The sequence below is a fragment of the Dreissena polymorpha genome, chromosome 11 (genome assembly GCF_020536995.1).
Source record: "Dreissena polymorpha isolate Duluth1 chromosome 11, UMN_Dpol_1.0, whole genome shotgun sequence".
In the NCBI taxonomy this organism is placed as follows: domain Eukaryota; kingdom Metazoa; phylum Mollusca; class Bivalvia; order Myida; family Dreissenidae; genus Dreissena; species Dreissena polymorpha.
Window position 1 is genome coordinate 27,122,234 of NC_068365.1, and position 16,225 is coordinate 27,138,458.

General features: G+C 35.4%; 1 protein-coding gene across 1 annotated transcript; it reads left to right on the top strand.

The window, feature by feature from the left end:
* The first annotated feature begins 8,057 nt into the window (after nt 1-8,057).
* LOC127849713 (uncharacterized) lies at nt 8,058-13,006 on the top strand. The gene is made up of 2 exons (XM_052382459.1): nt 8,058-8,955; nt 11,580-13,006. The coding sequence occupies exons 1-2, from the start codon at nt 8,058-8,060 to the stop codon at nt 12,419-12,421; spliced, it is 1,740 nt and encodes a 579-aa protein (XP_052238419.1). The 3' UTR covers nt 12,422-13,006.
* Nucleotides 13,007-16,225: the final 3,219 nt, after the last annotated feature.

The window sequence follows — 16,225 nt, forward strand, 5'->3', positions numbered from 1 at the left end:
ATGTGCATAAAAATTGCAACATATTGAACAATAAATATAGCTTATATGCCATATTAAATCAAATTACGTTAGAAAATAAATAAAATGCGTCGCAAAAAAGTATACGTCGTCGGCAGGATTCGAACCTGCGCGGGAATATCCCAAAAGATTTCTAGTCTATCGCCTTAACCACTAGGCTACAGCACCTAATAGTAGGCTCTTCAACCTTCAAAGGAATCGCGGGAAATCATTAGAGGTGCGCTACCTTAAACATTCAAATAACACATAACACAGTACATATATAAATTGGTATGTGGTATTGTGTGGAGATACAAAACACTTCACATCATTTATTTGCACATAAAATAATAGTTACAAAATAAGTAATACTAAAACACTGCCATCAACCTACAGTACAAGAATATGTACGTACTAGTATATGAAATAACAAAGTGCTGTTATTGTATTTCCTTTTACAAAATTAACATTGCTGGTTTTGTACTAGCCATAAAATATTTATCATGGATTAACAAGTAACAACCAATTTATTAATTACACAATAGAACGGAAATCATATTAATTGCATTATGCATTTACTAAACAAGCTATTTGCTACTGTTTAGAATTACACTATCTTACTAAAAATGATCACAGGTACATACTGTAGTGCTTTTACATACTTGTGGTAAGTTTTGTATTACTAGTTTGACATTTATTGGCAGACACTTGTCGATATACAGACAAAATTTGCATGGGAACTTTCATATTTTTTCAGCATAATTGCCTTCAAATTGTTAATTTAACAACCCTTTGACATTGTTTGCACATCTGATCTTATTATACCATAGCTGATTTTTGTTTATAGATAGACATATATAGACTTTTCAAAGTTCTATAAAAGTTCACACATGTTCCATCCAAGTAAACCAACAGAACCAATAAAAATCACCACAGATAATAACTGTGTGTATAGCTTGGAAATTTTGATAGTTCAGGAATCCCTCCTTTGTTGATTTCTGTAAACCAAAACTGTCAGTTTTGCTGGATAGAATGGCTTGTATGATGCCCAGCTCTTGCCTTCGCAGAACAGCTTCTAAAAACGGAAAACCAACAAATATCTTAAAATTTGATCAATAATGCAGACCATTTATAAATGTCTTGTTTTTTGTTGATTTCGAATCTGGAAGATTTTTTACGTAAGATTGTGGTACGAAAATCCAACGGTATCGGATTTTGTGGTTTTAGGCCTAAAGTAATCATAGTGATATGTAACCTTTCGGGGTATCCGTAAAGTGCGAGCAGACGAGGTGTAAATACGTTAAAAATTAAAGCTAAAAGACTAACAAGTTAGATCGGAATATCTTTAAATTTTGTGAATAAATGTGTTTCTGGTGGATAACAACGACAACTTACCAGAATATTGCTCATGGTCACACGTAAAACTTCTTTCTGAGAGCGAATGGAAAATGCGTCACCAATTCTGACAAATAAACAGTAGGGTGTCGTTATTGAAATACCGCGAGAATACTGGAAGAATAGAGATGCCAACTATAATGTTTAAAACAAACAATTTTTTAACAAGCGTTTGTGATTTGTCAGGATAATAATAACAATAAGATATCGAAAAGATCAAAGAAAATAAATTCGACAGAAATCAGAGATTCGGCAATATATTAAAGACGGGTTATGTTCACCTAAATTGTGTTTGGTAAAGACTGTCACTATATGTAGTGAACCAGTCTTCGGCTTATACCCACTCACGGATTCTAGATTACACGGATAAGAAACGGGACCGTTACGCCAAATATCTTGTCGTGTCTAAGTCACGTGACCGTGTCGTAACTATCGATCTTTTATCGAAGCGCCGAGGTTATAAATTTGATGTACTCACTCACGTATTTTGTTAAATTATAGTTTCATTTCTAGGCCGATTTTGACAAATTATATATCATTAGAAAGCTAACGTAACGTAGTTTTCAGATATATCATTATATATTGAGTTTTTCTTCTGATTTCGGCAGCCCGGCGAGTTATAACTTTAACTTTTGCAAATAACATACCGTTTTGGAGTTTTAGAATCTAGATTTACGGTTGACATGTTCGTACTTTATACCGATTTGTAGCGTTTATATTTGGAGTTCAGTTTTAAAAATAACATCTTGCTTAGGAGAATAGAATTCTGTATACGATAGAAAAAAAAATTGTTTAAAAACCAAAGTAATTAAGGAATGAAGGCGGGAAAATGTAGCGCGCGTTCCTAACGCTCTGAACTGAGGCTACGGTCTTGGCGATTATGCTTTTGTTTAGATACCGGCCATTGAATTTCCTTTGCCATGATTATTATATTTTTTATGAAATATATTGAAATATTTTGTTCTAGAGACATATCCATAAAGCTAAGTATTAATGAAGCTTAATAAATTTACGATTTCAGCTCTTGATTATAACACAGAAAGGGTGTTAATTTTATGATGAAACAGCGTATACAAATGTATAGCGGACCCTCTTGATATTTTTCGGCTTTGCATACTTCAAATATAATGGGTGTCAAAACATTCATCGTTTGTTGTTTATTATCAAAAAGGTAATTATGTAAAATTATATGAAAGGTTATTAACCATAAATTATAAATTAATTAAAATTATTTAAAGATTCTTGAAAATCACGGTCAACTGTCTATGCATGTATATTGAAATATCTTTATAAGTTAACAGAGTTATAAATATATAGAATTCTAAATTAAAACACTGTATTATTTGTATTTTTCGGAAAGATTATTCATACACTCTTTATAGGACTACGAAATGACGGAGTTTTTTTACCGGTACCCGCTAAATACGTTAAATGTTAAGTATTAGATTTTTTAAATGTTTAAAATGTACATGTATAGGTATTAAGCACTTATAATTATTGTGATTTAGCTGGCTGACATCTATACAGTATTTAGTTTATGGCAATCTGTATGGGCAGATGACTATAAATGTTTTCAATACGCTACATATCTCATAAACGCAAAATTGAGTATTGGGCGTTACATTACTCCAAGAAATGACCACTAATACCACGAGAAGACATGGAGGTATCATAAAAAGTGTTATCTGACCAGACATTGCCACCTGTGGTTAGGGACCAATATACAAGTATAGGTCCCTGCTGTGGCGTATGACACCATAGTGTTATTTAGTATTGGTCGGCACAGTATCTGATCATAACGAGATAATTGGTTTGTGCTGAACACAGGGGCAATAAAACCACAGATCTATCAATAAACAAGATTATTGAGATATCTTTTTTTGAACACCGCGATAAAAATGCTCAAACCATGGACTCTAGAATACACGGATAAGAAACATGGCAACATTCTCAGAATCATCACTGCTATATGTGTAATCACCTAACAATTCGTCTAAAAATAATTTATATATTTGAGTTGAAGACGATGTACTGTTGTTTAAGTCTGAATAAACTATCTGTCTGCCTGTCTAAATCCAAGCCGTCATCGTCCCGGTGAAAAAAATCTGATTTTCAATAGTTGGACATGATGCCCTGATGTCAAAATACGAAATGACCCGCGTAACACGGACCGTGATTTTCAAGAATCTTTAATAAATTGATAATTTAAGGTAAATAACATTTCAAATAATTATACATAATTACCTTGTTGATAATAAACAGCAAACGATGAATGTTTTTGACACCCATTTTATTTCAAGTATGCATGCAAAGCCGAATAATATCGAGAGGGTCCGCTATATACGCTGTTTCATCATAAATTTTACAACCTTTCTGTGTTATAAACAAGAGCTGAAATCGTTAATTTATTAAGATTCATTTATAATAAGCTTTATTGATATGTTTCGTGAACAAAATACTACAATATATTCCATAAAAAATATAATAAGATGGCAAAAGAAATTCAATGGCCGATTTCTAAACAAAAGCATAATCGCCAAGACCGTAGCATCAGTTCAGTGCGTTAAAAACGCGCGCTACATTTTCCCGCCTTCATTCCTTAATTACTTTGGTTTTTAAACAAAAATTTTTTCTATCGTATACAGAATTCTTTTCTCCTAAGCAAGATGTAATTTTTAAAACTGAACTCCAAATATAAACGCTACAAATTGGTATTAAGTACGAACATGTCAACCGTAAATCTAGATTCTAAAACTCCAAAACGGTATGATATTTGCAAAAGTTAAAGTTATAACTCGCCGGGCTGTCGAAATCAGAAGAAAAACTTAATATATATTGATATACATTGTAACACCGTTATTTCGAAGTCGTCGGGACCATTAAAAAAACTTCGGATTAACGATAATTCGAAATAAACATTTGACAGAAGATTCCTTTGATTCTGTAAAAATAAAACATTGTGGAATTCGCATGGTTCGATTACATGCTACTATTAATACTTGTTTTACTTAAAAACTTAAACTAGTCAGATAGCAATAGATTTCTACTTGTAACAAACGGAGGAATACAACGATTCTTTTCTCCTTTTTATTTTTCTCAAATTACAAAACATATAAAATATCATGAATAGCACAAATTATTAAGTTGTTTTAAATGGTTTACCACGAACCCAGGTGAGTGCTTCAGGGCCCTCTGGCTAAAAATGTTTTAACTTTGTTAAGGTTATTAAAAACATTAAATTGTAAAAATCAGAAAAAAAATCTGTAGACAAGCCTTAAGTAATAATAAAACCTTTTACGCCATGTTTTAGACACGCCATCCATCGTAAATGAAAATTGAACAAACAGATACAACTAATCGTTATTCACCAACGTAAAACACGTGTTGTTTTATGTTAAGTTGAATGACAAAATGAATAATGGTAAACAAGTTGGTGGGGAATTTGTAATGTTATCTTAATCAAAGCATACTGCTTACATCCGTAAATATGCATTGACGAAAGCTTGTCCTAACTTGTTGTTTTTTTTAAATCATATTTCAATCAGAGCGTCGTTTGTTGCGTAAAGAGCATTTGGGTGGATTGCATTTGCATGAAAACAGCTCGAACAGGATCCAATTTAATTTGTTTATTAACTGAAATCAAACATCAAAAGGTGTGTCATTGGAAAAGAGCCAAGCAATATTCATATACATATGTATAGCCACAACTGTGCATCATATTTCAAACGTTTCATGTCAAACTGATTTATACACGCAGTGAATTTTCGATAAAGGTAAGCTTATTTTATATTGTTGTTATAAGAGCTGTTTGCTATTACGGCAGTGTGACTGAAACTGCACCGACGTGACGTTTAAGATTGTATTATTACTGCCGATCCGGATATCCTCCCGGGTTGGGTACCGGCCCTTCTCCAGATTGCTCGACATTTGGTTGGGAAAATAGTTACGTGGTTGACTTGTTTGTATCAGACATTTTGTAATGATTTTTGTTAAAACGGTAGAGTTTATAAATGATGCATTTCATTTGACCACATTTACTCAGACCTAACGTGACACGTTTGTTTGTTACTAAAGAATGCAAAACTACATAAATAGTAATTATCGGCTTTTGACGACATAATAAAATTAACACGCTACGCGCAGACGACAAAGGTGTGAAATTACGCTCAGTGTTTTGCAGTTTTGACTTCGGATAAAAGACTGATAATCAGGTGCGAATTATAGTGTTGGGACCGACAGAATCACTTCGAATTAACGATTTCTTCGGTTTAACGAAGTTCGGGTTAACAATGAAATTTTACATAAAACAAAGAAGAACCAAAATCGGGGCCCAAAAAATACATCGAAATAACGGTGACTTCGGATAATCGGTGTTCGAAATAACGGTGTTGAAGTGTATCTGTTTACTGCGTAACGTAAGCTTTCTAATGATATATAATTTGTCAAAATCGGCCGAGAAATGAAACTATAATTTAACAAAAGACGTGAGTGGGTACATCAAAATGTATAACCTCGGCGCTTCGCTGTACGCTAATCGTAAAAGATCGATAGCCACGACACGTTAAACGCGCGGTGGTAAAACATAAAATTTGTATTTCTTGTGTTTAACTCGCTATAAATCCATTAATAACAACAGGAATATACTAAAAGTTATATTTTTTTGAAAGAGGAATTAATAAGCAACAAGATAACGTATAAACCAATAAAATCGGATGAATAGTTTTTGCATAAGATTGAATTTACTAAAGTAAGGGTCAAATACTCGATTCATCTCCTGTCAATATACACTCCGTGACCCACTGAAGAAGAGCATTCAGGGGAGATAATTGAGAAATGACTTAATTCTGACACGGTTGCGAAGAAAAACAAATAATGCGAGAATATTTAGTGCGATTCGCTACACAATTATGATGTCATTGATATAACTTTGCCTAATGTATGTATTTACAAGTGATTTAGCATTTGTCATAGTGTTTTTGATTTGTTCAAGGTCATAAATAGCATCGCGAAAATATATGTCGCGTGGCAAATTTTTTTGAGACGTATCCATATGTGATATTCTTATGTAATTTTATGTCTAAATTCCCATATGTATGAACGGTCAACGCCCGCTTCGCGGGCTTTTGCCCGTATTACTACTGGGTGGAGAACATGCGGCGATACATTTATTTTAATGTCTTTTCTGCATTTTTTTGAGCGCGCAACTCACTAACATCAACTGCAAAATGAGGATGAACGTTGCAACAAAAAAATATTAACAGTCAATGAAATGAATATTGCAACCGTTATGGAAAAATAATCAGCTTTGTTTTGATGTCTCCAATTTGCCACCTTGGAGTCCAAGTATTGGAGACTTTGATTCTGAGCCATCATTGATGACTGGCTGGCTGGTTAGTGCATTTCATACGTAATGTAAGCAAACAACATGCAATTAAATATCATGCACTAACTTACAAGTATAGTTTTTAACAGATAACATTAATCTGTCAATAAACGAATCCTGACATTAAATGCAAATGTTTTAATTTTTATACATTGTAATACTACATTTTTTACATGCTGGTACAATTGGCGACAAAGCAGATGTGGCTTAGGCAATCGAACTACTGCTAAACAAGTCGTTTTATATCAAGCCCACTCAGAAGTTAGGGCAGAAAGTTACCTTCTTGTTCTACTTATTATGCACAGGCATAATTGCTTGTTTGACAATGCATTAATTTATTCAGATATTTGAGTGTAAAATTCATATATTATAAAAAAATTGTTTTCAGACGCTTTTAAGAGCATACCTGACATGTCAGACCTGGATGTCGGTGACTAAGACAATGACCATGATGGAATGGAGATGTCTGGAGACCTTGTGATAAATTTTTTGTCAGATATAATAATTGTGAATAAAACAGAATCAAGTGTTCATTTGTTTAATCTTTATTGTTCTATATTTCTTCAATGCAAACATAGTTAAAAATGTAAAATAATTATAACATTCATTTCGGGCTAGTTAAAATTGATTCGGGCTGGGGATATTTCCAAGCTAGTAGCCCGGCTGGGCTAGTGCCTAAAAAAATAATGCCAAGACTGCTACTACTACTACTACTACTACTACTACTACTACTACTACTACTACTACTACTACTACTACTACTACTACTACTACTACTACTTTTACTACTTCTACTACTTTTACTTCTACTACTACAACTGCCACTTCGACGACGGACGACCGACCGACGGACGATGGACGACGACTGATGGACGACCAACGGACGACCGATGTTTGGACGAGGGACGACCGACGGACGATTCGGGATGGACGACCGACGCACGACCGGAGGACGGACCACGACCGGAGGACAGACGACCGACGTACCACGACCGGAGGATGGACGACCGACGGACGACCACTGACGATCGACTTACGACCGGACGACGATCGACGGACGACTACTACTACTATTACTACTACTACTACTACTACTACTACTACTACTACTACTACTACTACTACTACTTCTACTACTACTAGCAACAACAGCAGTAGAAGTAGTAGGAGGAGGACGAAGAGGAGGAGCAGTAACAGCAGAAGCTATAGTAGTTATAGTAGTAGTAGTAGTGGTAGTAGTAGTAGTAACATAACATAATTGTCTGTTGTAATTTTGCTTAGTATGGGTAAAAAATCGTCGAAATCTGCTCGTGGTGCCAGAGGTTCTGCGTACTTATCCTCCGGTCAAGGAGCAAAAGGAACTACAGCTTCATCTTCAAGTCAAGGAGCGAAACTAACTACATATCAAACCTCAAGTAGTCAAGCAACGAACGCAGTTTTATCAGCATCCTCAATACAAGGAGCGAACGCAGCTTCATCAGCATCCTCAAGTCAAGGAGCGAAAGCAACTACATCAACATCCTCAAGTTACGGTGCGAAAGGAACTAAAGCCTCATCATCCGATCGAGAAGCGGTAGAAACTACAGATTCATCCTCATATCAGCGAGCGAATGGAGCTACAGCTTCATCATCAGATTCTGGAGCGGAAAAAATATCTACAGCTTCAAACTCATATGGAAGAGCGAGAGGAACTCCGCAATTACAAAATACAGAAATGGCTGATATAGAGATTGAGGACCGCGTTGCAGATGTCACGCGAGAAGCTGCTAACGAACTTCGCGCCCAATTAAATGCAATCATGACTAATCTTGAATTGTTTGAAATAAATACAAAGAGCTCGATTGATTCAGGCAGCTTAGATACTTTGAACGAGCTGAACCTGGGAGCGCTTAAGATTATGAGGGACCTTGAATCGGTAGGAATGGAAGAAAAGGAGGCAATCGTCTCAGTTGCAGAGGATGTTAGGCGGGAATTGGAGGCAAAAATGATCAAAATGAAAGAGGTCAGTGAAAGAGAAAGAATGGAGGCCATGCATGACATTTATTCTGCAACGAAATCCGGTGTACATGAACTTCATGCAACAGTGGTAGCTCTGATGGACCAACTCAAATCAATTACGGAAAAAACAATTACACACACTATAACAGTGGATGAAAGGGAGTACGTCAAGGCACGAGACGGTAAGCGATATTTTTGTTTATTGCTCTAAGTTTTTTATGGGTTTCAAAACATTATAACACATATACAGTATCAGTGCATGTCTATGTCCATTTTAACTAAACTTCATATGCGTAACACACATATTGGAATATGCAAATATTTGTTCTGCTCATATTTTTTTAATATATGTAAGTCTAATGAGATCGCATTTATTTGTATCTCAATATACGAACTTTGCTGTTAGCCGTATCCACCTTTAAATTGCATTAAAGCTGCTATGTCACAGAAAATATAAATGACACAATAAACCCAACCATTATCTAAACACACTCCTTTAATGATTATATTACTTACAAATTTTACGTAATGTTTTGTTGAGCAGATAAATAATTTAACAGCGAACATCATAACTGAGTGTATAAAACATCACCTGTCAAGTATCAAACATGACATGCGGGGCAATTTTCTTTATATGTATATAGTGAACACATGTGAACACTCTAGAAGTAACACTTTTGATCCAATCTTCATGAAATTTGGTCGAAACATTTGTTTCCAAGATACGTGAGTTAAGTTTGAAAAGGTTCCGGTCCGTTAAAAAAATGGCAAACAGGGGGGACGGGGCAGTTTTACTTATATTTATATAGTAAAAAAGGCCTGTGAACAGTCAAGAAGTCACATTTTTTGCCCAATCACCATGAAACTTGGTCAAAACATCGGTTTTATTGATATCTCGGATGAGTTTGAAAATGGTCCAGATTAGTGAAAAAACATGACCGGCAGTGAGCAGGGCAGTTTTCCCTTTATGAATATAGTGAAAACATGTGAACACGCTAGAAGTCACTTTTTGTCCCAATGTTCATGAAATTTGGTCAGAACATGTATTTCCTAGAAAGGAGAGTTGAATTCAAAAATGATTCCGGTCCGTTAAACAATATGGCTGTCAGGGGGGGGGGGGGGCGCATGTTCCTTATATTTCTATAGTAAAAAAAAGCTTGTGAACACTCTAGAAGTCACATATTATGCCCAATCATCATGAAACTTGGTGAAAACATTGCTTTGATTAATATCTCATGTTTTAGAAAATGGTCCCGATCGGTCAAAAAACATGGCCGCCAGGGGAGGGGGGGCTGTTTTCCTTATATGACTATAGAGTCACCTTGTGAACACTCTAGAAGTCACAATTTTTGCCAAATCAACTCGAAACTTTTTCAAGACATTGGTTTTATTGACAAGTTGGAAAATGGCTCAAATTGGTGAAAAACACACTTTTTAGCTCACCTGATTACTCAGGTGAGGTTTTAGGATCGGTCTTTGTCCGTCGTCCGTCCGTCCGTCCACACTTGGTTTGTAAACACTCTAGCATTCACATTTCTCTAGCATTCTTTATTAAAGTTGCTGAGAAGCTATATGGCCACAACACCTCAGTCAAGATTCATAATGAGCAAAATCGCATAATAAATGCCCGAATTATTGCCCTTAGATTGTCAAAATTGTCATTATATTATACAAAATCTTTCAAGGTCAAATTTGTTGATTGGTTTGCGTCAAACTTAAACATTGGCCATATCTTTTGAAAAATTGAAGATAGCAACTTGATATTTGGCATGCATGTGTATCTCATGAAGCTACACATTTTGAGCGATGAAAGGTCAAGGTCATTCTTCAAGGTCAAAGGTCAAATCTATGGGATACATATTGGTTCACAAACACAGCTTGTTCACCTAATACTTGAGTATTTTAAGAGAGTGATTTAATTAATGCAAATCAAAGTAATGATCGTATCTGCCTCAGCTGGATCAAACACTTCATCACTTGGTCAAATTTTTGACAAAGATGGAATGAAACGACTCCTCTCAGGTGTGCGAACTAGTCTTGGCCCTCGTGTTTCACATAAGCACGCTGTAGTCGCTAGTTGCACAACTAAGGCATTGACAAATAACGTCAAGAATTTCCATTTTTTGCCTATAATCTGAGAAACATAGTGATCAGATTTTAATTGGACAAACCGTTTTTTGTCATATTGTAAACTGGTTGACGTCAGACTTCGTTATACCATTTGTCTTATTTTTCAATATTATGCGATCTTCTGTGTTATGTTTTTTAGAGCTTGAATGGATTTGAAACCGCGGTGAGAGGCTTTGTGTTTTTCGTATGCTCTGTTAGGGAGTCGTTATATTTTGCAGATGAGAATTTCACCCTAGTTGCGAAACCATTGAAAAGGCTACCGCGGATACTGACAATGAAATTGAACCTTAGTTCTTCAGATTTAAATGAATAAGAGAAACGGCATATAATAAATACAGACCAATTTATTTTAGTTGTTATGACCATTCATGCAGTTTCTTCAAATTTCGGTAATACTACGTGCATTTTTTTCCCGTAAGCACGCTGAACTCGCTTCATACAAATGAGCAGATACAAAACTAGAGCATGGGCGAATAACGTCGAATTGTTCCATTGTTCGTCTATAATTTGAAATCATATGGATAAGATTTTATGTGGAAAAACCTACAGTTGAATATTATGTTAATGTACTTGAAGTACTTTACATATTTCAATATTTTAACTTGCTTATCTTTTGTTTCTCGATGACAGTGTGTATGGCTGTACAACTCCTTGTGTTTCATCGTTTAATTTTTAGTCCAACCGATTAAGAAAACTTCAGTACAGAGTCACCCAGCCACACTGGAATTGCTCATGTCCGCAGACCTGTCGAGTGTAGAGCGTGATGAGAAGGAGCCGTATCTGACAGGAATGGACTTTCTGTCAGACGGAAGACTGGTAGCCGTTGATAACAAAAATTGCAAATGTATCGTACTAAATGAGCAGCTCAATGTATTGGGAACTCCGTATACATTCAAGGCATTTCCCCGCGACGTTGCCAGCTTGACTGAGAATGAAATCGCCGTGACTGTGGCTAATAGTTATATTTATTTCTTGTCCGTAACTACTGGCAGTGACCTCACTCTTATAAAAACAATAAAGACTTCATTCAATGTATTTTCTATATGCCGGTGGACATCAGCAAGCATTGTAGTTGGTACTTATGAAGATCCACGTCCAGCAAGAATTGTATCAAAGGACGAGGAAGAGACTGAATTTGAGAAGATTGGGTTTCATAGGTACAAACTTGGTGACAGTAAGAGCACATTTGTAACGGATTCGAAAACGCTCGTATTCACGGACAGGTTCGACCACTCCGTGTATCTATACGACACTTCGCATGGCGGGTTTATAAAGGTACAAGACGAAAACATACAGCAACCACGTTGTGTGTGTGCCGGGCCTGGTGACACCGTGTTTGTATGCTCTAGGAACACGAACTCCATTGTTCAAATGAATGTGTTTGGAGAAATTCTCGGTAATGTCCAATTGGATATAAAGCACCCATACTCTGTGGCCATGAGTAAGGACGCTTCTAAGCTCGCAGTGTCAAATAGCTTTGATGGAGCAAGAAAACTTAAGGTGTACAGATTATCGTAGTCATCAAGGCGGTTCAAAGATGTATACCTTTGCTGTAACATTTATCGCATGTGCGGGCGTGTTGTTGAAGGGTTTTGATGATCTTGGTGTAAGTGTTTTTCTAAAATTTAGTTTTCGTTTTCGGTTGATTGAATTTTTAGGTATACATATTATTCAATACATGTGCCATAAAGATTGTGTGTCCCTGTAAAGTTTAATGAAATAAGATTGTTCACTTCAGGTTTCTTCACTAAACCACGCTTATCAGGACAGTGTGACTTTCTGATCTGTAACATATACGTATTAAAATGAAACATGGCCTACATCATTTGCATTCGGATATGAGAAAGTAAACATAAAAAAGAACAGAAAAAGGACAATCCAAATAACACAATAGAAAGCACTTGGTGTTATAACCACGTCATAAACCTTCATAATCCCATACTACTTTCTCGACAGTTAATTACTTTACGAAACGCTTTGAAAGAGTTATGCTCAGAACCAGTTAATGTAGTTAGAGGTAAGTCTGGTCTTTGCGAAACGGACATTCATTTGTGAAAGACCACATTTTAACGCAAATAATTTATATAAAATATTAACAGCAATTGTAGTGACTACTGTTTTTTTTATTGGTGTGAACAAACGTGTCGGAATGAACCTAAATCATTAGCGTTCGTTTCAAAGACATTCCTATCTTCCTGTATGCATTATCCTCTTCGCAACCCATAATCTAAGGCGAGTGGTGGCATTGCACATTTGACATATGATTTATAGTTCGTTTTGGTCATCACAAACAAACACATATTACAGAGATAATCCTTTATTAGAAAAAAAGAAAAGCATATTGACAATGTAAAACTTAACAGTGGTGTCCTTATCTTTTTTAAATATCTGTTTAATATTAAGTTAGTAAAATCAAGCATTTATTTAAAATAAATATGTACCGCGCAAGATCAAACCAACTAAACGTCAAGCAAATTGAAACAGGGAATATAAGAAGTCAAGTCTTTTTTTTTTCAAAGCATATTGAAATTCTTAATTGATATTGCCATAACAATAATACCTGTAAAATATACAACGATGATATGTTCTTGTTCATTGATTGGGGAGATCTTATTTAGACTATGAAAATAACACCATGTTATCCGTCATCCACAATATAAATAACTGTTTCGCTAACCTTATTTGTTATAAGCATTCAGTCATTATATATGTGAGTAGTATAATTTGCGACGTCTTGTTAGAGGATCATATAGGTTTACTGTTATAAAAAAAACAAAGAAAGTCTAAAGAACACAGCAGGTTAGAGTTGTACTAAAAACAATGGTTTCCTATTGCATTGTATTTAACGCAATTATTTATTTGAAATGCGTTATATTAAGACGCGTACACCTCTTATTGTGATTTAATTTATCCATTTTCTGTAACCCATTATTCAAAGATATATGCATCTCCTTTTGCGCCAGGATTGATATCAGACATTATATATATATATATATATATATATTATAAAAATGCATTATATGAAGGCATATTTATTCATTTATTATTGCGCAGCTTGTTATTTAATTTCAAATGAGTCACAAAAAAGAACAAGAGTGCCAAACTGTCACAAGATACGCCCGTTCGAAGGTTTTGGTCACCATGCTCAATGCTTGAAATGCACCAAGTGACCTCGAGACCTAGTTATTGACCCGGCATGACCCATATTTGAACTTGACCTAGATATCATTTAGACGTAACATCTGACTAAATTCGATGAAGATCAGATGAAAACTACTTCAATTAGAGAGCGGACACCATGCTAAATGCTTGAAATGCACCAAGTGACCTCGAGACCTAGTTATTGACCCGGCATGACCCATACTTGAACTTGACCTAGATATCATTTAGACGTAACATCTGACTAAATTCGGTGAAGATCAGACGAAAACTACTTCAATTAGAGAGCGGACACAATGCTAAATGCTTGAAATGCACCAAGTGACCTCGAGACCTAGTTATTGAACCGGCATGACCCATATTTGAATTTGACCTAGATATCATTTAGACGTAACATCTGACTAAATTCGGTGAAGATCAGATGAAAACTACTTCAATTAGAGAGCGTACCATGCTAAATGCTTGAAATGCACTAAGTGACATCGTGACCTCGTTTTTGACCTGGCATGACCCATATTCGAACTTGACCTACATATCATCTAGACACAGCTTCTGACCAACTTAGGTGAAGATCGGATGAAAACTACTCCAATAAGAGAGCGGACACCATGCTAAATGTTTGAAATGCACTAAGTGACCTCTTGACCTCGTTTTTGAACCTGCATGACCCATATTTGAACTTGACCCACATATCATCTAGACACAACTTTTGACCAAATTAGGTAAAGATCGGATGAAAACTACTTCAATTAGAGAGCGGACACCATGCTAAATGCTTGAAATGCACTTAGTAACCTCATGACCTTGTTTTTAACCCGGCATGACCATATTTTTAACTTGACCTACAAATCATCTAGACACAACTTCTGACCAAATTAGGTGAAGATCGGATGAAAACTACTTCAAGTTAAGAGCAGACACCATGCTAAATGCTTGAAATGCACTCAGTGACCTCGTGACCTCATTTTTGACCTTGCATGACCCATATTTGAACTTGACCTACATATCATCTGGACACAACTTCTGACCAAATTAGGTGAAGATCGGATGAAAAATGCTTCAATTGGAGAGCGGACACCATGCTAAATGCTTGAAATGTACTTTGTGACCTCGTGATCTAGTTTTTGACCCGGCATGACCCATATTTGAACTTGACCTATATATCATCTAGACACAACTTCTGACCAAATTTGGTGAAGATCGGGTTAAATCTACTTCAATTAGAGAGCGGACACCATGATTAATCCTTGAAATGCACTAAGTGACCCTGTGACCTAGTTTTTGACCCAGCATGACCCATATTCGAACTTGAACTAGATATTGTCTAGACACAACTTCTGACCAAGTTTGGTGAAGATCGGATGAAAACTATTTGAATTAGAGCGGGGACACTGCTGTGGACGCCACCCGCCCGCCGCCCGCCAAGGGTGAAACTATAATACGTCCCGTTTTTAAAAACGGGCGGATAAAAAATACAAAATATTAAACTTATTGTGGTACTTTATAAAATATGTTTGTAAAAAAAGCCCCCACACCAGAAATTTACTTAGGGGACATATCTAGAACAGACAGAAAAATGCTTGAAATGAAAAGACCCCATACAATCTGCTTTGTAACAAAACATGTGCCAATTATGTTTATTAAAAAAATCACACTACACAATTGAAATATGCAAAAGGCCAAGAAAAACAAGACCAACATAATAAATTAACTTTTATCACAGAATACAAAGACTGCTAGCTTTATATTTGTCTGACCATTATGATTTCTGTTAACAATTTCTGTTTATTATCAACATTGAAGTGACTTGTTCACACATTTCAGCATTTTTAAATGTCATTAACATGTTAACTGAGAAATCTTTACTGTATGTAATACACTTGACTAATAATAATAATTAAAGTATTTTCCAAAAAAACGCAAAATAATCTTTACAAACGCTTGATAATTTTACCAATTTTGAATGTTCAGTTATGGACAATGCCACTTCTGTATCCCTCGGTTTTTGGCAGGAATAACAAGCTAATTGTTACAAATATAACATACATATATAAATTACCATTACAAATACAGTGTTGTTACTTAAAGAAACATAATTAACATAATATTAGTAAACAATTTTACAGAGTATAGATCTACAATTGTTATAAATGAAAAAATTAA

Bases quoted from the DNA above. Each gene is read 5' to 3' on its own strand.
- LOC127849713 (XM_052382459.1), top strand. From the start codon at position 8,058: ATGGGTAAAAAATCGTCGAAATCTGCTCGTGGTGCCAGAGGTTCTGCG. The intron at 8,956-11,579 runs GTAAGCGATATT...TTTAATTTTTAG, and splicing joins GTACGTCAAGGCACGAGACG to TCCAACCGATTAAGAAAACT.